Source organism: Meleagris gallopavo, chromosome 1 (genome assembly GCF_000146605.3).
Source record: "Meleagris gallopavo isolate NT-WF06-2002-E0010 breed Aviagen turkey brand Nicholas breeding stock chromosome 1, Turkey_5.1, whole genome shotgun sequence".
Classification (NCBI taxonomy): domain Eukaryota; kingdom Metazoa; phylum Chordata; class Aves; order Galliformes; family Phasianidae; genus Meleagris; species Meleagris gallopavo.
This window is the reverse complement of record NC_015011.2, coordinates 44,127,309-44,151,609: the sequence shown is the minus strand read 5'-3', so window position 1 is coordinate 44,151,609 and position 24,301 is coordinate 44,127,309. Positions and strand designations below refer to the sequence as shown.

General features: G+C 43.5%; 1 protein-coding gene across 1 annotated transcript in view; it reads right to left on the bottom strand.

Annotated features, from left to right (window-relative positions):
* Positions 1–1,620: 1,620 nt before the first annotated feature.
* ELK3 (ETS transcription factor ELK3) overlaps positions 1,621–24,301 on the bottom strand; it is a 26,301-nt gene continuing 3,620 nt past the window's right edge. The window contains exons 2-5 of the mRNA XM_003202151.3: positions 16,649–16,857; positions 7,945–8,739; positions 5,315–5,437; positions 1,621–3,239 (exon numbers count right to left, since the gene is read on the bottom strand). Coding sequence (XP_003202199.1) covers positions 3,141–3,239; positions 5,315–5,437; positions 7,945–8,739; positions 16,649–16,855 — 1,224 coding nt within the window. The 5' untranslated portion in view covers positions 16,856–16,857 and the 3' untranslated portion in view covers positions 1,621–3,140. The remainder of the gene's footprint in view (positions 3,240–5,314; positions 5,438–7,944; positions 8,740–16,648; positions 16,858–24,301) is intronic.

Here is a 24,301-nt window from a genome sequence, read left to right as displayed (position 1 = left end):
TGCATTTATCCCTATGCACTTCCTGCAGAGTGATGGGAATCTCTCAGGAGAAGAAATTGCAGTCATACCTCCTAGAGACCTGTCCTGTAAGAAGCTGTTCACAGATACCCTGCTGGGCAGGCTGTGGCATTGCTTGCTCCAGAGCTGTTGCCTCAGGTTCATTCTCCTTTTCTCATTTAAATAAACGTATGTTCCTCTTCACTAATGCTGTCAATCTCTTTGCCCTCAAGAAATAGGCTTTTGCTCCATCTGTGTAGGCTGAGCACTTATGTATTAGTTGGAAAGAGCAGCTACAATTAAACTAAGGTGAACAGGGATTTCAAAAGTTGTAGCTTTGTAGAGGTATGCTTACATCTGAATGACCTGTGTATATCACAAAAGATGTGTAGACAACTTCAAGATGAGAAGGGATCAGTGATGCCTTTACATACAAAAACATCTGTACTTACTGTGCCTTTTCTAAATTTATTTGCTGGCCACGATAGCTTTAGAAGATGCTTCCTACAGGCACAGGATCACGCAGCCTCTCAATGCAGAAACTCAATGCCTGTTAAATCCCATTGCTTGTTTTAATGGCTGTCTCACCTTTAAACACTCATCTTGTTGATTGCTTCCAGGTTGGCAAGCATCTGCCCCATGGAACTACTTTTATTCAGACAAAACAAATTGTTGTATGTTGATGTAACGGACACATTTCCAATCTTTCTGTAGTTTATCACCCATCACTGTTTTCCCTGCCTTGGCAGTACTCCTTGGAAGACCTGGATGCATCCCCCAGTGCCACAGAATTGCAGGCTGAGAGTAGGGCTGGTGCTGTGTGTAGTTTCATTTCATGTTAGGCTTTTTTGAAAGAATAATTTTGTCTCATTAACAGTAAAACCTTGGAAGAAATAAAGCGATGAGAACCTGGATGCTTCGTCTTTCAAGAATCTCTTCTGTTACCTACTTTCTCCTCTCATTTTTAATCTGTTTCTTTTTCTCAGTGTGGTATTCAGTATCTTTATGGATTGAAAGACTAAATTTTCATGAATAACTGAGCAGTGAGAAGAGCTTCATCTTTATGCTTTGCTCACCCATTAGCTGTCTTGGTATATGTCAGGTGAGAGTACTGAAGTGGGCTTTTCTGCTTTTCTGAAATTGAGAAAAGAGAGTTGGCTCTGGAGTGTGAACAGCTGCCTCCATGTAACTTTCAGTTACTGCAAAATATTCCGCCTAGCTGCTGTTGAAAGGGGAATGTCTGATCTGCAAACCCTTGTGATGTAATCTGTGCTAGACCAGCCAACCCCATTACTTATATGCTGCCTTTTCTTCCAATCTACTCTGGTTTTAGTTAGTATAAAATCACCCTTCACACATACATGCTGCATCTTCTGGTTTTGGGATGGTTCCTCTCAGAGCTCTTAAAACACTGAATCAAGCAAATGACAGCGCTGCTGTTCTGTTCTTTTTCCTTACATCTTGCATCTAATTGCCCTGGTTATCAGCACTGGTGTTGCATGTAGATGCAGAGGTTTTTGATTCAGGTAATTATTCTGAGTGAAACTGAGGAGCCCCAGGAAAATTCCTGCTTACTCTTGCCAGAATTCCTCTGCCCCAAAAATGGCTTTTCAACATCAGAGCTGCAGTAATAAAATGTTTATTTAGCACCTTTCAGTTTGAAGGATCCAAAAGCACTTTACAATTAGCTACACACATCATCAATGAAATGCATCCAAGCAGAGAATCAGCAGACAACTCACTGCATAGGTTTCAAAACGCACAGACTTGCGACCAGCTGCTTGGCTAGGAAATAAGGCAAAGGCTCTACCGACCTGGAGCAAACGTGATTCTCATTTTGGTTTGGTTTCGGGAGGTCTCATCTGAAAGACCTAAGAAGCAAAACAGCATTCAACCCAATTTAGCCGCCTCAGAAAACGGGATGATTTGCATGAGCCCTGCCAAGATTAGTATCTGCGGTGCCAGGGAGTCTGGCCTCATCCTAACCTGGCATTTAGATGACTCAGCCATCACCTCAAGGCAGAGGACATACCTACTAAGTTCAGATTGCAAGTATATGGTAACACAGTGCTGCTTTTTTTCATCCGGAATTGAGATGTTTCTACATAAACACGCCAGATGTGCACAGTATAGTATGCCTCTTGACAAGCAGCAGACATTTGCAGTCCTCTAACTTCTTCAGCTGCGGGGGAAGGGGAAGTGCGACCCTCGAGCCTTTAGCAAGAAGGATCCTTCAGGGAAGTGGTAGAAGGCACTTGGCACGTCGAAACAAAGCACCGGGGAACTGGTGGGAGTGATCCTCACTGTTGGAGGACACAGACTACCTGCAGGCTTTCCAGCTGTAGCGCTGATGCTTCGTAAGACATATGGGCCAGATAGATTCTGAGCCACGTCTCCTTTCCGACAGAAGGACTTTCAGATGCTGGCGACGTCTCACGAGTACACACGGCCTGGTTCTTCCCTGCTGCAATTCCACAGAAGAATTCATGTGTAAATGTGGCTTTGTTACTCCCGAGCACATCTCCTGACTGTAACGTGTATTACATTTTTCACTTCAGCAAAGAAAAATTATAAGGCTATTTTTATACAACTTGAAAGCACTTAATACAAAGTTACATGAATACGCTGCATCGTATGGCCTATCCGTGGAGAAAATACTGACATCCTACCATAGGGCTGCTCAATACTAGTTTTGTCTTCCAACTTTTCATCTTAATACTAGAAAATATATAAATCATTTACATGACATTATGCAAAAGAAGGCACAGCCGGTTATAGTTTACACAAGCACAATGCGTAATAGGCAGAAAAAGGTATTAAAAAGAAGCTTCACATCCTTATTAGATACATTGTTGCAATCCATTACGGAAAAGTACTTCATCGACAACAGAAGTGTTCAACACTTGAGAGCTATGATATAAAAAAATTATAATTCATTTAATGCAAAACAGATTTATATATACTTTTATATATAAACACTGTTTAAAAACACTAACGTAATAAAAGTAGACTATCCATGTAATGAAAAGTGCAAACCAAAGTAATAGAGGGTTTCACGATGTCCTTCTCATGACACAGGAATAAACTAGCCCATAGGAATGAAGTGTTAAATCCACCAAACGTCCTTAACACGTGAGGCACCATCAGGATTTCTGGGCGTTCGGTGAAAGCAGTACTGGAGAAGAGGCTCCGTCCAGACTGGGGAGTGGCACTGGGATGTGACCATTTAGCAGAGTTGGAAACTGCAAAAGGCCAAAAGGGAAGAATTACTCTCTTATCTTGCAGTGCTCAGCCTCAAAGCACATGCCTTTCCCGCTAGCAGCCGACCCCAGATGTTTTCGAGAGCGCTGATTTCTGTACAGTAGGATGGATACCACATGCCTGCGTCAGACACCAGGAATGCAAAGCAAGGGATGAAACCTGAATCACTTCTAAAGTACATGGATGGGTAAGCCTCTTATTGGCTGTACTTTATATGAAAGCTGACACACGGCAGCTGTAATCGCACTGGAAAAGTGAATATCATGGAGAAGTGGGTGCCCTCCGTTCCGTTTCCAAAAATCCTTCTCAGCCTACAGAACATTAATTACAACCCACGCTTTTCATCTGATTAAAGCCGCGCAGGGAAGATCCTAACAAAAGTGAAAGTCAGGGTGCAGTTTTAGGATCGAAAAAGCTCAACTGTGAGCACAGAACACTGGGAAAAGGACGCTCGAGCAGTTACGATTCATCTAAGAAACAGTCCAGTCGCTATGCCAGATCATTTAGTCCTTGAAGCAGAGTCTTCTGCCCAGTTTGTCCTACCAAACACTTTCTGAACTGCTGTGCAAAGAGTACTTACTCACCTCTTGCCCCCATGCCCCAGCCCATGCCCACGCCCTGCCTGCAGTCCACTGCCACGCGGGCGCTGACGCCTTCCTAACACGCCCAGGCCAGCAGCTGGGTGGGGCTGCGGCACCAGGCCCCCATTGCACAACATCAGCCCTGCTGTAATTAACTGTGCAACAGTGTGACTTCAAAGGGAAGACCTTCCAGGTAGGCCCGCGTATCGAGGCGATCTGTGTGAAAGGAGGCTGTGAGGGTGCATGGGCGCCGGTGTGCGGGAGCTGCTTTCAACTCGTAAGCATGGAACTAGAGCTTTCACCAGGTAATGAGCATCCACGAGCTCACCAAAGCAGGGACTGCACTACCCCCATAGGCTCATCCCAGGCTTGCTCTGTCGATGAATTCTATCCCCGGTCCTATAAAAACGCTAACACTGTAGACCTAGAGCCAGGGCTGAGCACGGTACTGCTGAGAAAGCAGCACAGGCCTGAAAGATGATGTACAGAGCCTGCTCCCACCTCCCTGTGAGTCAGCAGGCAAGGGGGTGAGGCAGGCAGTTGCAGAGCAGTGCTGGCCTCTGGCTGCCGGCAGCGTTTTGGCTCCTTTATCAGCAAGTAAATGTTCATTTCAACTCAGGTGAAAACCAAACAGCTCCGGGGCTCCGTGCTTTGCATCTGGAAGTGAAAGGACTGCCACTCAACCCAGTGCAGCTACCCCGAGGGTTCAGAGCACCCTCTGATGCTGGTGCCAGCCACAGCACTCAGGGCCTTCACTCCCAGACTTTCCCTGTGTTCTTCAGCTGCTCGGCTGACCGTGGGCTTCTTGTGCTTGCTGCCAATTAGCTGCTCAGCTTCGCTCCTCCTGTGACTCACTCAATCAACTGCAGCTGGAGCTGCTCAGGCCATGCCCGCCATCCCTTCCTCAGCCTCAGAGCACTGCCCCGGAGCTCCACAGCCATTGCTGTTTGCTTCATGCCTTTGATATTTATGACATCTCCGTAAAGCAGATTTCCACAATCCCAGTATCCATAAAAGTGGACAGTGCTGCTTTTCTCCTGGTAAATACAGAGAAGTGGTGCTCAGAGGGGTAAGCGACCCGTCTGCAGCCAATCTTCTTGAGAGAAAAGGATAAGCTGGGCCTTGCATAGTGAGGTGGTGTGGAACTGCTCTTGGTTTTCCCATGCTCTCCTGCTCTGCACTCTCTCCTCAGAGCTCTGAGGGCTCTCTTCTTCCTACCAGTGCACAGCACTTACTCTGTTTCCTTCATGCAATGTGTATGTTTCTACCTCAGAGTAGACACTGGCCAGGAGAGTCTGGCTGTGCTGCCAGTGCTCTAAAGGTGGTGCAGGCAAACACACTTCTCTTAAAAATGCTCATCAACTCCCATGTTTTCTCAAACCATTTGAAAAGCTCCAGACCAATATGAGATGTTCCCCTGACACAACTTCTACATGTGCTTCCAGAAGTGAAACCTGCGTGTTAGACAGACCTACCTGGAACAGAGTGTTGGGTCCCTGCAGCCTGGCAGGACTCAAAGGAGCAACGGGGCTGAGGCTGCTCCAGAAATGGATGCTGGACAGCAGCGGGCTCGGGGTCAGCAATAATCCACTTGGGGTCTGCAAGACAGAAAAGGTCAATATTCTGTCATATGTGGAGTGGTTTTACCTCTGCTGACTTTATAATACATAAGGAAAGAATAAGGAAATACTAAAGAAAACCTGGAGGTGTTCTTTCATACCTAGGTACAGCCACAGCGAGAGGATGTGAGGCTGAGCTGTGCTCCGTTCAGATCTGCAGGTGTGAAAATGTGCTCGATGCCAGTGCTGAGCCAAAGCTCACACCGTGATGGCCAGCGCTTGTACCTGTGAGCTGTGACACAGCCAAGTGCCAGTCAGAGCAAGCCACTGAACCTCTTCACATTTCCTTCATGCAAATAGAGCATATCACCATCAGACATGCATCAGAACTACTCGAGGAAACCTAAGTGCAGACAGCATAGGCTGGCCTCACGTTACATGTGGAAATTCATGTATCCTCATTTTCTGCCCTCGCACCACTATACAGCTGGTGCTGGATGTGAAAAACCTTCCTTATGATCTAAGCACAGCAAGTCTGAACTGGGGCAGCTCACTGCAGTGATGCTCAAGGAAGAGACAGCACCTGAGCCCATTTCCAGCCTATATTACAGCTGTCATGCCGAGATTTTACAGTTAGATGAACACAGCTGCTGTACAGTTTTTATTTAATTCTTTATATTGCAGGATGCTTCTTATCCACACTGGAAACAGACAGTTAAAGCCACACTGCTGCATAACCAAACATTAAAATAAACAGACCCAGGGCTACCCTATGAGGGTGCCATCTGCCTCTTCTGAGATGGGACAACCTGCCAAAAAAGCCATGTAATGGCATTCAGTTGGATGATGGCCATCAGTGCCATCATCCAACTGAAAGGGGTCACACGTGTACAGTCATACATGTCCAGCCTGCCAGGTTTGTGTTTTGTTGCCCTCTCTTTTTTATATATATTTTAATGAAAAAAATTAAAATGAGGTTTTGTTACTTTTATACAAGTGCGTTGTGTATTTTTTACTTGGCCCAAGACAATTCCTCTTCACTCAGCATCTCCCAGACAAGCCAAAAGGTTGGACACCTATAATTCCCTTCTATGACTTTCAGGGTAGGAAGTACTCTGATTCAGAGATGAATGAGAAAATGAAGTGTTCAAAGAAATGATTACAAAATGAGGAGAGAAATCGCTCTTTATCCTGAGTTCTGTGGCAGCAGTAGATTAAAGCAAGCCTGTAATAACTCACGCTGTCATTCTGTCTAGCTGGCATCTGATAGGATTTGTCAAATTTGCTGCCTACAAGCAAAACACTTACTGTGGTTATAGCATAGATAGAGGCTGTATGGGCCTGCCAATGCACCTCATCTTTGGTTTGCCACACTCCCGTTCTTCCTGCCATTCATCAAATCACTCAGAGGCTTTATGATGCACAAAATGACTGATAGCAGCCCACAGATTCCTCTTTCTTTGTGGCACAGCCCTGTATCTCGGTGACCTGCAGGTATGCCCGAGTCACAGTGGCTTTGCACAAACCTCTGCATCCTGCTGAAAGGCACAGGTAGAGCAAGCACCATGCTGGCTAAGCACATGTTCTGCTCCCCTGTCCCCATGAGGGCTCCAAGCTGAGCAGGCACAGCACGTGCCCTGGGCATCCCAGCTGTGTCATGCCTTCATGGGAAGGCCTGTGGGTCCCTCTGGGCACAGTTTGATCCCCGACAAACAACTGGTTGAACTGTCTCATTCAATGCCAGCGTTTGCACCAACTTTCTTTAATATTTTTTTTCCCCACCAGGATTTTTTTGATGAAATGGCCGCACAGAACAAAACTCACTGATGAACACACTGGATCATTTTCTGTTATGTGATTTTTTTCTCTTAACCTCTGAATAAACAGATTTTTTTCCACAGACTTGCTTAACAATCAGAACTGTACAGTGACATTACCACAGATATGTGATTAACTGGCAGTTATTTTATAGAGAACAGAAGAACCTACCAGTTATTCAGGTCTGTACTGAAAGGGAGCTCCACCAAGTACTTTCTGGACCTGCAAAACTTTGCAAATCAAAGCTGGCTTAAAAGCCTGTCGTAGACACCAATCAGAATCACAAAATTGTTTGAGTTGGAAGGGACTCTTAAGGGCCACCTGGTCCTACTCCCCTGCAGGGACACTTACAGCTGATCAGGGTCCTCAGAGCCCCTCCAGCCTGATCTTGGATGTCTTCAAGGATGGGACATCCACCAGATTTTTAACTTACTCCCTGTTTGAAACCTAGTATCACAATTTCAAGGGCTACAACACCTAACACAGAGCTCTGACCAAGCATCTCACGGTACCTATGCTCAGTTTCCAACCTACAAGAACCCCTGTCCTCCCTTTCTTTCATTCTCCCCACAACCACATGGAAACCCCAGGAGTGCAGTGCCACAAGGAACCCTCTCTCCTCACATCACTCTTCCACTGGCTGACAACACGTCCCGAGCGTTAAAACCCTTGGCCAAACTGAGAGAGAGCTGGCTATGGAAAGAGCATGTGAGGCTGGCCAGCCGTACCTGTGCAGTGAAGAAAGCTGGAGTCAGAGATCCCGAAGGAAGAGCAGGGCTGTTGAGGGCAATGGAACCGATATCGGTGCTGGAAAGAACCATAGGTGGGGCTGAGATTTCCAAGCCTTTGGGTTTCTTAGCCTTTGGGGGAAGAGATGGCGACTTCGCCTTGGAGCCCGAGGAGAGGTTCAGCGGCTCGAGGGAATCTGAGTCGTGGCAACTGGACTCAAAGAAGAGGCTCCTGTGCTCAGAGGGGAGGGGTGAGGTGGGAGACAGCGACGGCGACCTGGAGGAGGATGATGATGGAGATGAGATGCTGGCACTGTTGGGTAGCATTAAGGAGGAGATTTTGGCTGATACGGGTGAGTTGAGAAAAGCAGAGGCAACTGCTGTTTCGGAGGTGGAAGGCAATGACACCATGGGCCTCATGACTTGTTTGTCTGTTTTGTTTGTCACAAATCTTATAACAGTCCGCACTTCCTCGACCGGTGTGCTTCCTTCCGACTTCTCCTCCAGTTTTTCTGTTTTGATTGGCTTGTAAGCGTCTGGCTGGTTCTGCAGAGAGTTGATGGTGAAGGAGGAGTACAGGCCGGAGTGGATGTACTCATTGCGGCTTGTGCTCTTCAGTGCCGACAAGCTGTGCTTGTGCACATCCCTGCTCTCGGCGGCCATCTTACAGTCGCTGTCCTGCAGCAAAAGGCTCTCTCTGCTGATTTCCACGGCGTGTGGATCCATCTTTAAAATGTCAGGGAAGGACACAAACTTGTACACAAATTTTTGTCCAATCACCTTCTTGATGATGTTCTGCAAATACAAAAGCAGATGCTAGGAAGATCAGTATCACGGAGGCACTGAGTACTGCAAACACAAAGGGCAGAGGAGCATGGAGGCTTCCTCCAGCCGCTCAGGACCTTCAGAGAAACAAAGGGCAGTATTTCCTGAGATTTCAAGCGATCTCACTTTTCCTGGAGCCCCTGGTAGAGGCTTTGTCTGGAAGTCTCCTCTTAAAAACTCTCCCCAAACAGTGACCCTGTTGTGGGGCCCACGCCTGCAGCCCCTCCTGCTTGCACTCTACGAACAGACCTGCCTTATTGTACACAGGGAAATGTGAACATTTACATTATTCCTAAAATGCTATTTGTTTTTCATTCAGGCACAGATTCTCAGAACTGTTGAGAAAACACACATTCATTAAAAAAAAAAAAAAAAAGGAACGTAAGCATCCTCCCTATTTATATATGGACAGGGCTCAATTCTGGGTGCTTGCAGAGCCTGAACAACACCTTTCTTCTGCCACAAAAGCAGAGTTGATCTGGGGGGAGAGAGGCATGCAATTCTGTATTGGGTCATAGAATCACTAAGGTTGGAAAAGACCTCCAACACTATCCAGTCCAACTGTCCACTTACCACCAATATTTCCTCACTAATCATGTCCCTCAGTACCACATCTAAATGTTCCTTGGCTGGCACTTCATTCAGACACCTTGAATACAAAATGAATCTCAGGAAGAGATTTGCTCCACAGGTTAGAGCTTCAGCACAGAGAAAGTTTCTTCTCAAGTTTGCAGCACGGATGCATGGTGCAGGAGGAGAACCAACTTTGGCAAGCTCAGGCTGGAAGCACAGAGCTGTTCTCTCCCAAGCCGAGCTGAACACATGTTCTGCCCACCTGGCTGATCCCTCAGTGCCTATTTTTGCAGTCCTAAAGTTCAGGACATATATTTAGCCCATGGAATATGTCTGCATGAGCTTTAATTCCCATGGCTTTGGCCTTGGCCTAGATTTTTCTGTTAATTAGGTGAAACATTAGATGAATGCACTTCTTCCATACTGTTTCATTTATGTACTATATTTTCCATCATAAACACAGAACCTTCTAATTATTCACATATGAGAAGAAACATTCCAACTGGATTTTGATTTGTCTATTTCTTTTAATATATATATTTTAATTTAAAATAATCTCTCCTCTTAAGAGTTACTGTTCCACCAAGCACCAGAGCAACTTGTAGATGGATGCAGGCTTAAAACAGGGAACCACTGCTATAAAAGGCAGCCAAACGAGTTGAAGAGTTTATATATCCTCCATCATTATTAAACATATTTTCAGAAGGTCTCTCAGTGCAGCTCCTCTGTCTCCATGTGCCTGAAGCAAGCCTACTTAATGATGGCTGCAGATGAAAAGGATTCAAGTGCAGACCCCTTGAGCACTTTGCAGGCTTCTCTCAAATGAAGAGCCCCAGGAAATCTCCATCAGCATTTAAGAGAAAATAAGGACACAAATTAACTAACTGCCTCTCAAATGACGCTGTCACTTCAAGCATTTTTTGATGAACAATTGATGTGAAGGTTAAGGAGCAGCTTATTTTTACATCACTTTGGTGATCTGTCAGAATTATTCTGAGCTGCAGAAGATGGTTCCAACCAGGGAGGACTGCGACAGGCATTATGACAAGCAAGGCTCAGTTTCAAAGAACAAGGAGGTTTCCCGATACTGACTGCTTCTGCAGGCAGACTAGGCCTCTCAGTGGCAGGCCAGTGGGTGTACATGCTCCTCCAGCCCCTTTGTGCTATTGGTTGGATTTTCTAGGTATACCACCTGGCATCACACTGCTCTTTGAAGGCTCCGATGCCAGCTGGGTGCTGCTGCCTGATGGCTGCACTGGCCCACCAGTGTGTTGGGGAGCTCAGGCATATTTGCACCACAGCGCTTCGGGCTCTCTGCCCACAGTTCTCCAAAGACCAGTTCAGACCAGGTGGGCCCCACGTCCTCCAACCTGGAGGGATAGGGATTGTCTTCCTACACAGACGAGATGAGCTGGATGCCAAAGGCTTGGTGGCCTGGCTTCTCCTGCACCTGAAACCAAGCTTGTAGTGCAGTTGAAGGTTTTACATTGACTTACGTCCATATCTCCCTTATCGAGTCATTTAGAGCTAAGGTGTAACTACCTATCAACATGACGTCAGGATTTTAGCAGCTTGGCTCAGATCTGTCAGCTCACAAGTATGCAGGAGCCACTTGGAGCATGAGCTGGAACTGAGACCTGCTTCCCAGCAGAACTTCAGACTGAGAAGGCCAAGGGACAAGAAGACACATTGGGACATTTTTTCTCCTCCCAGGGAAAGAACTATGATCAGGGTGCTTAAAATCCCCAAACCTGTGGCAGAATGGGATGAACTTGCCCTTAGACACTGAAAGGACCCTGCTTGGGAAAGAAGGACCAAGATATGTAGCAGCTGCACTTAGCTTCCACTTTAATGTGTGGCAAGTTCCAGAGCTCTGAGAGTACCCAGGGATGCCACACCCACAGCTATGAGTTCTCCACCCTGTCTTCCACTTGAATAGGATTCTACGAGAACCTGCAAGTGAAATAATTGCCTCCTCTTTCCAAATAGTAAAATTACTGTGACCTTTACAAAAACAAGGCAGGAGGAAATATTCACACTCCCATATCTGAAGAATGTAAGCTGGCAGAAGACAGCTGAGCTGAAATACTCCAAAACACAGGGCATCAGCATGTGCAGGCAGGCAGACTGTTAACATCACACTTCATGCCTTTATGCTTATCGTACTGCATATGTACATGCCAAATTCTGTAAAGTTTTTGACAGAGGCACAGGTATTACTAAATCATGCACCTGTTCTGACCTTTGGCAGAGCAAGGCTCTCAGCAGTTGGACATCTGCTATTCCTCACCCACCTCCACCAGGAACACAGACCACTCTCCTGCCAGGCGGCTTTGGCCAGGCTCCCTGCTCTCTCTGCTGCTGTTCACTGGGCTTCCCTTTCCCTCAAATCAAACATTAATTATTTGCCAGTTTTTTGTGGGTTTCTTGGGTTTTCTCCTCTATGCATTATCTCAGTGCCATATTCTTTACTCTCATCTTTCAGTAAAGACAGCATCAACTAACTATTTTTATGCTATTTCAGATAAACTATTACTTGACTTCCATCCACCACTCCCAAAAGAAGCTCTTTTCAATTCTCCAAAAAGGTATTTCCTAATGCTCCTTCAAATATTTCCTTAAGATCCCTCTCACCTCTACCACTACAAAACATACAGCTGGTAATCTAGTGCTATCATACTGCTATAGTTTCACTGCCATCTTCCATCTTTCTATGAATAAAACTCAAGACTCAAGTAGAATAATTTCTGCTCTCACTTTATATCCTGAAATTTTGGAAGCAGACCAAGCAAATGGACCTTTTCCCAAGAGAATTGTTCCACACTGCCACACATACTTGGGCATTAAATACCAGAACTGGTAACCAGGCTATGGGGTCTGACATGTTCTTACAGGCAAGGATGGAGGCCTGAGGGCACTTCAGAAGCTTCTGAGTACCTGAGAAGCACTGTCCCCTCTGCTGCATCAAGAACAAACAAGAACCCACGTTATTTATGTACTACACATTGTGCTGCCATCTATATCTAAATAAGAGAGCAGCCATTAACTGAAGTTAAAATGATTTATTCTGTTTTTAGAAGACAGACTGAATAGCAGTTGCTGAGTAAAGCCTGAAGGCACATGCTCTTCAGAGAAGACTCAAAAATATTGAATAGTTGCTTGTTGCAATGGTATACGATTGTGTAATTAAAGCAGCATAACTCATGCAAACATTATGCAGGGAACTATGACTTTTGCATTGCCTAACTTCTGATGTGACTTCCACAACTCTAATGACCTATTGATGTGGATATCTGGATGCATTTCCCTGGTTTTGTCCCTCAAAACTTCTATCATGTGGTGTCATCTTGAAATATTGATTGGGAGCTTTAGCAGTCTGGAAACCTCTATAGAGAATTCCAAAAAGTATCCATCATTTCAGTTATCGGCAAAAAAAAAAGCAACTGGGCGACTTCAACAACAAGAAAAGTACTAATCCTTCTTAAATAGGGATTTTGTTTCTACACACCAAGAAAAAGTACTCTGCTCGGGAACTGAAGGGTTTCCTTGCCTGAAAGCATTACAAGAGCATTTTGATTGGCAGCATATAAGATGGACAAGATGCTCAGGTTGTAGGTTGTGCAGGATTCCTTTCCTTAGTGCTGTTTGTTGTTTGTGTATTGCTCTGTTAAGGCAACATAGGAAATGCATAAAACACAGAGTGAAGGGAAATTTGGGTAACAAATGAAGCAGGAAATGGAAAGTCTTCAGATTATCTACAAACCTTTAGCAACCAGAATTACAGTAACAAACGGAGACATGCCACACCATACATTTCCTGGGGTGCTTTATATGTGAATTTAACATAAACCCAGCCATCAGCCTCAACGGCACATCATCTGCTTCAAAGCCAAGCTAAGGAACTTGCCCTAATTGTGTTATTTTTCTCCAGCACTGGAATTAATTTACTTTTAACTTCAGATGAATCAGATGATGAATTTTAACAAGCCAGCGTTCCCCCCAAGCAAAATGGCAGAGCTTATAAACCTCCACTTATCCAGTGATCTGCTTTTATTTCTCCACAGTGAATAATTTAAAAGACAAACTCACTTGGTGTCAGCTGCATACAGCAGCAGAGGGTGGCCCAAGAAAGGAAAGCCCAGCCCATGGGCCACCATCACCTCTCAAAGGTCAGTGCACTTGCCTCAAACTCACATGCTGCCACATCAGTGGAGTTAAAGGTGGAGAAGACCCTGTAGATACACAAGGCCACAATATATGGAGAAAGAAGAGCTTATCCTTCTCTCCACCAAGGAGCTATGAACTCCACTGGGCTGCAGAACTGAAAAAAATGGCCCAAATCCCTATGCCACACCTAGATAAAATGAGCAGATGGAGGAGAGCACATAGGTCAAGAAAGCAGCAGTAAGAACAGTGAGCAACAACCATACTATGCTGAAGACTGTACAGCCACTTCTCTGGCAGATGGTGAGTAGTGGAGACAATAGAGATGACAAAGGTGTGTGTGTGATGGGGGTGGCAGCAGGCAAGCAACCAGAAACAGAATAAGAAGAAAGGAAGGCTCAAGTAAAGAGCCATTACATTGCTTTGATTTGAAGAGATCAGAGAGATCTTAGAGGATGAGTGCTACAAATATCCTGTCCCCTATTTTCAAGCAGTGCCTGCTCAGACAATAATGGTGTATTTGTACTTTGTCTGCATGTGCTGCTCATCCACCAGCAGGCTCTCTGTCCCCACTGATCCCAGTTAAGTTTATAATTGGAGAGGCTGGAGTCAAATAATGAAGCGAATTTCCCCATGCTGAGCAGAAGCCTTTTTAGCATTTTGTGAAGGGGAATTCATCATACCAGCTGCTTGGAACAGCCACTGCAGTGTCCTCTGAATCCCTTTGTGCCTTCTAAGCCAGGCCACCTTTGAAAGATGTTACGTGGAAAAATCCAACTTCTGGCAGTCAGAATACTAAAAACATTTTACTGTAACACTCAGAGCTCTAAATCTGCATCTAAAAAATTCCTACAGTTTCATACAGTCTTCCAAATTCCAATGTGAGGAACAAAAAGGCTGGTCAGAAAATTGCACAAAGTCAATTTGCAATCAACATGGGTTTTGGTTGCTGTGGTGGACTGGCTGCACAGTGCCCAGTCACACTGTGCCTCCAAGATTTAGCGCACTACAAATAATGCAAGAGAACAGTATTCTGAGTTCAGTTCTGCAGTATCAAGTTCCCCTACCACGTGCAGGTAGCACATGTGCCATAACTGTGTTGAGCATCAGTTTTACTCACCATATAATCTCACCTCACTGTCCTTTCTCTAAACCAAGATGAGAACAGACCACTAAGCATGGCTGTGAAGTATTCCTTTCTAATACACAAAATCTAATGGTTCTTTTTTTTAATGTAATCTTCAAGAATACAAGGAACAGTAAAAACAAAGAATTCAGACATATTACTAAAAGCATCCATTTAAGGGGAAATAATTCCAAAATGATTTAATATTAATAGAAACAATAAATTGTCATCCAAAAAAGGTTGGAAACAATTTGTAAACTCCTTGAATTTGGTAAAATTGCAGGTGAATATGCTAGTAATTTTAGCAGCTCAAAAGTTGTGCTCTGTAATTCTCCCTTTTTAGTACCCTGTCACATCTCAGACTGCCTTCAAACATCTTTCTGTTGCAGTAATCTAACACAAATTCTGTTTACTCCCTGTTCTCATCTTTGCATTCTGTTGCCACCATGCTGCTGTCAAAGAGTAAGACCAAGGACTAAATGTCCAAGTGAAGGATGGTTTCATGAGAATCATCTTACCAACTCCCGCAATACTGCACAAGTTTGATTTTCACAGGTGCCAGCCAACAGTACCCTCTACTGACTTCTTCTAGATTACAAGCATGGTCACAATCCCTGAAAATCAGAAGCAAGCTGGTTGATCTAAATGCTTCCAGATTAGTATGGTCAAGTTTTTCTTTCAGATTTCAGTTTTTTAAAAAGAGGTTGAAAATGGACCTCTAACAGCCAATGTTAAGTGTGTGCCTACACTACCCATCTGTCACCAGCTTCTGAGGGGGGCAAATAAACACAGCTTGCCAGTTACAAGGTTGCTGCCGGAACAATGCTGACTCCTTAGGGTCTGATTAGTTCTATCAAACCTCAACAGATGTATTTCTGAGCCTTCTTGTCAGCATGAAGGAGGGGAAAAATTCAACAAGTTTTGCAAGGGCAAATAAATCAGACAATAAAGCATACACTCTGTTATTTTGAGTTCAGATACCCTGAAGATAAACTCACAAGTCAAGTCAGAGTAAATTTAACACCCTACTGCAAGCATAGTCTTCAACTGTAATGAGCTCAGCATGAAACTGCTACCTACCCAAACATTGCCCTGCTCTGACACCCACCATCTGATCCGTTGCTTGTCTTTCTGTTTGCTACTCTTATTCTGCACTTTCATCCAGTTAAACACCACATCACTGCTCATTCACATATATTAATGCTAATTAAATAACAACAACATATAAGGTAGACTACTGCTGAAGCTAATGTGGATTGTGTCCTAAAATAATACGGTGGCAAAATTCCCAACCCTTGGAAATGCTTAGCATTAACAACTGATGAGCTACAGAGAGATTCTTGCAAGGTAATGCTGCTCTGTCAAAATATTTCTAAATGTTTTTCAGTGCTGTATTCCCAGATAAACATTATTGTGATCCAACACAATTATAAAAAAGAAAATCAACTACAAAGCTCAAGCAAGACTCGTTAAAACATGGGCCAACAGCATCCAGGTTCCAAAAGTTGTGTCCCACAAAAACTTTGAAAACTCATGCCCACCCACTGTGATGTTGGGTTGTCTGTGTGTTCTTTCCTTGCTCTAGCATAGGGGGTACCTGCTGGCATAGCTGCCAGTACCTGCTGCACTGGAGCATCACTGCTTTCTACCACCTCCCTGCATTCTGAAGATCCTGTGCAGGCTGCAATAATCAAACAGTTCTCCATTATCAACAGTTATTTTATTATTGTCAAAAGCTACAGAAAATATCAGGTAGCCAAACACAGAAGCATACGAAAGCATCAGTAAGAGTAAGCCTAAATCAAAACTTCGCCCCAACCCTGCCCCAGGAAATGGGCATGCAGTGTTTTCCTGTCCATCTTGGCTGCACTCTTACCTCCACCACAATTGCCTTTGGAAGTACTGTCTATTGTAAAAACTAATTGGGAGAACTTTAAAAAGCATCAACAACAGGGTTGAAATGTTAAATGGTAGTGTTTCTACTTTCTTAGTCTGCATGAGAATAACAAAATTTACCTTGTCATAATAGTATCTGAGCGCTCGACTCAGCTTGTCATAGTTCATATTAGTTTTGTTTTTTCTGAGTCCCCACAGCTTAGCCACTTCTTCTGCCTTGAGTAGCTTGAATTCGCCATCATTAGACGTCCAGCAAATCAGGTGCTCATGTTTCTGGTCTAGCAGCAACTGCAAAAGGAACTGCCACAGTGTGATTGCACTCTCCATACCTACAAGGGACAAAGGAGAGCAACGGTGTGAAAAACATTTGGGAGCAGGTGTTTCAGCCAACACTCAGTTCAGTAATAAGCTCTGTGTGAGAATCATATGACATAATTTAGCAAAGGAAACCACGCTGTTCACAACCTAACTTCTATAAAACCAACAAGTCTCAAACACCCATTTCAGTATGATGAAACACATAAAAATACAGCAAGTATTTAGCAAAGCATTGACCACTTAGTTTAGATGGTACAGGCTCATCTTCAGGCAAGGTCTACATCACAGTGCACGCAGCTACCCTTGAAAGGAATGTACAACAAACAAACAAACAAACAACAACAACAAAAAACAGATTTTATATAACCCATGCTGGAAGCATCTACAAAACTGCTACTTACTGTCATGACAGGTATACTAAACCTGCTTGGATGTTCCCTCATCCAAAAAGAACAGAAAGAGAAGGAAAAAATGGAGAAGTTCCTTTATTTTGAGGACCAGAAACCACACTTTCCCTTCCCACCACAGCCTACCTTTCCTATTTCATACAGCCTTTATATCTTTTGCTTGTTGCAGGGCCTCAAATGGTTCTTGCTGTTCCTGTCAGCCAATTTAAACAGCTCTAAAGCTACAACCTACTCTGCAGGCATGATGAAAGTTCAGTATTACTTAAGCACACTCTCAAACTTTCTCTAACAATGACCTTTCCTTTTATGATTACACATACAACTGAGAGCAATGAATACTGCTAACAATACCTGACTCTCACTTCTACGGTTGTCCTTGTTAAGTACCCATGCTACTGAGCCCTTTGAATATTTTTTTCAGGCACTGCAAGAGAAGAATAAATGTAAGAATGAATAAATTCTAGTTCAGCACAGGCACATATACAACTGAACCTGAGCGTCTTACCACTAAAGACAACTTATTGCAATAAAGATATAGCTGCAACTGGCTTTTTGAACTACAGAACTAAAAAATATTTCTCCTCACTTTCTACAACACTGACAGCCTTAGCACGTTTAGCACTGCCTTAAATCATTTTTTTCTTGGCCTCTTCTGACCTTTAATTCTGACATATGGAGGGTGCTGATTCTCCTCCTCTACTCTGCCTTCATAAGGCCCCTACACTGTTCAGCTCTGGGGCCTGCAGCATATGAAGGACATGGACTTGTTCAAGTAGGTCCAGAGGAAAGCCATAAGGATGATCAGAGGGCTGGAGTACTCCTACAAACAGAGGCTAAAAGAGTTGGGGTTGCTCAGCCTGAAGAATAGAAAGCTCCAAGGAGACCTCACTGTGGCCTTCCAGTACCTAAAGGGGCCTACAGGAAAGCTGGAGAGGGACCCTTTATCAGAGTTGTGATAACACAAGGAGTAACAGTTTTAAACAGAAAAAGGATAGGTTCTGATCAGGTATAAGGACAAAGTTCTTAACTACAAGGGTGGTGAGGCACTGGAACAATGTAGATTCCCCATCCCTGGAGGTGCTCAAGGCCGGGTTGGATGGGACCCTGGACAGCCTGAGCTGGTGGGAAGTGTCCTTGCTCATGGTAGGGAACTGGAACCAGATGATATTTAAGGTCCCTTCCAACCCCTCTATGATTCTACATTATCTCTAACTAATGCAGATTCAGAGATGCCAGCACTACTGGGTGAATTCACTCTGCTGTGAAGGGGGTCAGTTATTACTTGACTTAACTTTGTGTAACAAGAGATATTTTTGTCTTTATCAAAACAAACTCTTGATTTTTAATTTCCCTGATCATTTTGGTTCCCAGTATATTACTCTCACATATCAGGATCCCTGCCTCAGCTTGCCTTTGGTGTGCTGACCACCAGAGGGCAGGAGACCTCCAGCTATCCCTGCAGGCAGCAGTGGACTGCTTTCCCTCTTCAGTCTGCCCCAGAGCTACAGAAACCCTTTCTTTCTCTCACTAATTCATTAGATGCTGCTGTATGCTTGTCTTCACCACGCACTAGTTGAAAAGGAAAATAAATGACATATGCTTCACTTGGTAGAAACAAGATAAAGATACTCAAAAAGGTTGCAGTGTTGCAGAAAAACAGAATTTGGAGTTTTGCTCCAAACAATTTCCACTGGCCAAACAAGGTTTTGCAGAATTAATTGTGGTGTTACTATCTTTACAAAAGCCTCGTTTCTCTACCTGACTGAGAATGCAGTGGGAATGATGGAAGGACAAATATATATCCACAACAGCCAGCTGTGTAACACAACTTCATAGCACCTTCAAAAGACAGCAAAGGCTCACAGGGCTGTTAGGTATTCTTGAAACAAAACTGCCTCTTATGGGTGCTTTGGCACTTTCAAAGGGTTTGCATTTGCTTTGTTGCATTATTTTTATCACTTTATAGCCAGGGTTAGGCAAGAAAGATATATTCAGCTAGAATTCAAATATACCTGGAAGTTATATATTTGTTTTACAACCCTATAGTATAAAGTTCCTTTAAATTACACCATCTGTGCAAGTGTTAACATCCTTCATAGATCATTTATCTCTAATGTCATAATTATTAAAGTGGCCCTATTCATCTGGCACATATATACATATTTTTCATTAATATTTAAAGCTTTATAACGTATATTACCATACATGGTAGGTATATGCAGGCACATTACTCTAAAACAATCAGTTTCTATACACTATGTATTACACAGAGATACTTGCATAATTTCAGCTTGAATCATACCGCTTACTTGAACAAGAAATCATAAACAGACTTTTTTTTTTTTTACTCCAGAAAATTGTTAGCAGTGGTAAATAACTTCCTTCAAAACTTTTTTTAAAATGCTTACAAGTATCCTAGGCTACAAACCTGTGTAAGTAATGTCACAGAATGGAAAGGGATGGTAGGGACCTCTGGAGATCATCAACCACCCCTCTAAAGCAGGTTCCCTACAATACTTTACACATGAGAGCATCCAGGCAGATCTTTAATATCTCCTGAGAAGGAGCCTCCACAACCTCTCTGGGCAGTCTGTTCCAGTGCTCCGTCACCATCACAGTAAAGAATGTCTTCCTAAGGATCATATGGAACTTCCTGTGTTCCAGCTTGTGCCCATTGCCCCTTGTCCTGTTGCTGGGCACTGCTAAAAAGAGCCTGGCCCAGGCTCTTCTGCTACTGAGGAAATTAAAGATGGAAGAGTTATACAATCACCAACAACAGCTCCATCTCCACGATATTACTCAAAACAGTCCTCAGAGATGCAATTCTTCCCTTTCAGACTATTAATGACATCTTCTTTCAGATGATCAGCAATCATGTCTCTTCAGAGAGTTCAGGTGGCACTGATCCCACACAGTGGAGCATACTTTGCTGCAGGTTCCCTCATCCCCACTCACCTCTGGCTAAGAAGGTAACCTCATGGGTAACCTACAGCTAACACTGCACTACACTTGCCATTATGAGCCTATTTTTCGATGCTTATCACCTCACCAAACATAAACAGTTTTGGATTCCTCTGTATTCACCAAGTATGGGCCTCAGGGTGACTCAGCCGTAGGTGGATCAGCACAAGGCTTTGTGAGCAGAACATCCTACACAGGCACCCACTCAGTGCTACTATCCTGGTAACAAAGGAGAGGTTTCTTCCAACAAGCAACATCTATAAAAGGTGACTGCAACCATTTTTAAAGGAAAAGGTGGGTCCTGATCAGTTATTTAACCACCTGGGAAGCATGCATGACCTCTGGGGGCAATCCAGGTGCTGGATCCAGGGCAGATGCTTGTGATAGGAATCGATTTAGTCAGCTCCTCACCAACCTGTTTGCCTTATCTTCTGCCCAGCAAAAGTTGTAGGTCAGGTCTCCATGCTTATGGCTCTGAATACACTTCATACAGAACCTGCACAACTAAAAATTTGATATCCGTGTGCGTAAGTGGTACCTGTATAAGTCTGCTCTTGGATACAAGCCAAGCCTGTGCATACTGAAATGAGATTAAGAGAGCTCAATGCAGCAATGCACTCCAACCCTCTGTCTGCCACAGAGTTCCTATGTAAAGCTTCCCATATTGCTCACAAACTTACAGCAACTATATATGCATAATTCCTGCATGAGGCAAATCAGGTAAATTACATTTTCAGATGATCATTACTCATATGCCCCTTTTCTTCCAAGCATCCAACTTGATGCCATCAGTTCTGAAGTGCTGAGCACTGAATATTCCCAGCTGTAACCACTTTAAATGGAAACTTTGTGCTCAGCATAAATGATGATGTAAAACCTTAAATATTATGACAAAAGAGGCTTTGGGCATTTCAAATGGACTACTTTGTAGGTGGTAAACTGGTGTTAATGTTGGTGCCCTGCTTTCATACCTTAAAATGACTCGTAGGGGGGGATTGGTAAAAACTTTCATCCTCTTCTTCAAATGGTCCAAAATTCTTGATTTTTCAGTCAGCTCAACCACAATGTGAAACTCGCCTTTCTTTCTGGGAACCATTTTGGGGTTTCACAAATTATTAATTCTCCTTCCAGGAGGACAACATGGCCCCACAGTGCATGTGCACCTGATTTGAGTGGTGGATCAGTAGAATCATCTGAAAGAAGCATTACAGGCCATGTAATTTAACCACTAAGCTATTATAAATTATAACTGGGAAGAATCAGAAATCTTCAGAAAATTTTGTATACCATTTATGTATTTTTTACTTCCTTTGAACTACTGATTGAAAAGGAATCCATCCTTTCTCTTTAATATGACATGAATGTGTATAAGAATGGTCACTTCCTATGGGGCATATATTTCACATTTCATTCAACTATTTATTAGTATCAAAATGTAACAATAAATATTCCTCTTACTTCTGTGTTCTGTACAGGATTTGAATGCTGGGCAGAAAATAATACACAGAATTATACACTGAGTTTACATGGATTAAAAGAAAAATAGTTTTTAAAAAGCAGTTATTTAGTGGCGTTCATCTATGGTACAGAATGAAACAGGCAACCTATGAAACAGAAACATATATTCTGTGCCACAGAAAGACTAACCTCAGTTCATATAGACAACAGGATCAGAATTTATTTCTTCATGTTATTTTTAACGTGGTTTTGCAACTTTGCCATTTTTTTTAATATTTATACAGTGAATTTGAGGCTCAGTTATTTTCTGAGCCAGGAAACAAAATCTGCTAGACTTGAAATAGTATGGTAATTTTACTTTGTCATCAGTTTCACTATCACTGATGCAAAGAAGTCAGTGGCTGAGCTAAAATGAATTACACTTGGAAGTGCATACAATGTCAAAAGGATGTTTCAGGTCTGAAAATCCATTTCTCAGGCAATGGTGACAGCCAACCATGTTAACACCCTGCCTGCATTCCTAAGGTGCATGCTTTCCAATGGACCCCTGTACGAATCCTACCGACTGCACGGCCAGTGTGACACAATGTGACCTCCGTGCATCAAATGTTACATTCAGGACTGGTGTGGGAAGAAGGCAACTCAAGATACCTGTGCTGCTAACACTGCCCCTATTTGTTTCAAACAAACTCCTCAGTTTCCTGACTGATAGGCATGAACTTGGAGCAGCAACGAAGTCAGAACTGAAAGCTCTCCCTGAAGGGCGGACATCCACAGAGGAAAGCATCCTACCCAAGATCTGACTTTCCTATACAGTGAGGGGGGGAGCAAAGGAAGCCAAAGCCTGCCTGTCTGTTCAGTGTAAGGAGATCAGCTTCTACCATTACCAGCAAGAACTGCAAAAACTTTATCTAAGTCGCACTAGAAATAGTTAAGACATACAAAAGAAATGTGTGTGCAGATGGGCTGTGTTGCTACTTCCTGACCATGACAATACATATCAAATTCTATGGGATAAAATGTCAGTAAGGTGGCATTAAGGCTTCAAAAATAAGTCATTTATCTACTGGGAAAAAATTACACAACTATGCAAGCCATCTCCAGGCATCAGAAAACCAGGAAGCTCAGAGACAAAGCTAGCTAAAGAAGGAGTTCCCTATCAGATTTATGACATGAGCAGTGAGATAAGCAGAATGCTCTTTGAAGCATTAAGTTTTATAAGACTATTGCATAAGAAAAGCTAGAAGGCGGCAAAGAAGCCAGAAAGCAGCCCTGTAGCATTATGGATGCCTGCACAGTTCCTCAGCTTCCACATGAAGAAAGAGCATGTTAGAGCTGCACACTCGTCCTTCATTCCCCCAGACATGCCAGGCCTCCTAACTGAAATCCTTTATCTCCACTCAACATTTAGCTCCTCTTGGCCTAAGAGACATTCTGCTGATCCTGGACAATCTATACAAACAAGCTCTGAAGCCTAAAACCAGAGAGCATTCCAAGCATGAGGATCATAACCAGCTCCTTGTGACTTCAGAGGGCTTGCAGAGTACAGCTGGTGCTTCAAGCCATAAAGCAGGGCACCGCACTTGGGGTACAGGGGGGATGGATGGGTGGGAAAGAGGACCATGGGAGCCTGGGGGGCAGAAAAAATTCAATTGGGGATCAATTAAATGAGGAAGGTGTCAGCCAGCATTATGCACTTTAGGTAGTCACAGAGAGCTGGTGATCAGACATTGTATGTGAAAAGGATTAAGACGCAGACTCAGGGCACGGAAATGAATGTCACTTGACGTCTGAAAAACACAGCCTTTTCCTTCTGCAGCCAAAGCAGCTGTAGAAGATCCAGCTTCTTTTCTTACACTCGGCCATAGCAGGCACACACCTCCATTTACACTGCTCTCACAGGGAAGTCAGTGCTTCTCCAAGCACACAGCACTTCTCCGTAATAAATGCTGAATTTTTCATTCTCAACCAGTCCAGGAAACGCGTGTATATTTTTTGTGCATCCATTTGCTGCTTTTGTACCCTAATTCTGGCGAGCAGAACATTTTTTGGAGCAGTGCGACGTGGGGCATTGTTAGGTTCTCATTCACGTTCGCATTCAGCTTCCTTTATTTCTGCAGGTTGCAGCCAGGAAACTGGAAAATGGGCCACAGGAAACCTGGCCTCCTACATCTGTCCCAGTTTGTAATAGCAGCTCTGGTTTTATTTTTCTAACTGTCTCAGGTTCATTTTAACCCTTGAGAGGACTGCAACAACATGTGAAAGAACATGCCCACTCTCTTTTTTAACAAGTTTCTCCGTATTAGAAATTGAGATGTTGCTAATCTACGCTCATTTTTAAAATATAGTAATATTTATGAGCAGTTAGGTGAGTTTTAAAAACTTCATTAGAAATCACCAAAATAATTCAATTCCGCAAGAGCGCATATCAAAGACAAAATAATGTGTTCAGGGAATAAAACCGCAGAGTAAGGCCACCTCTAGCTGCTTCAGCCATATATATTTTACACATTGCTCTACGATTAATATTTGTATGGAAATCTGAACAGCTTACAAATGCTCTATGCTGAGCATTTTTTTCCCTTTACGTTTTAGTTTCTAAGAGAAAAAGGAAAAAGCAAAAGAAGAA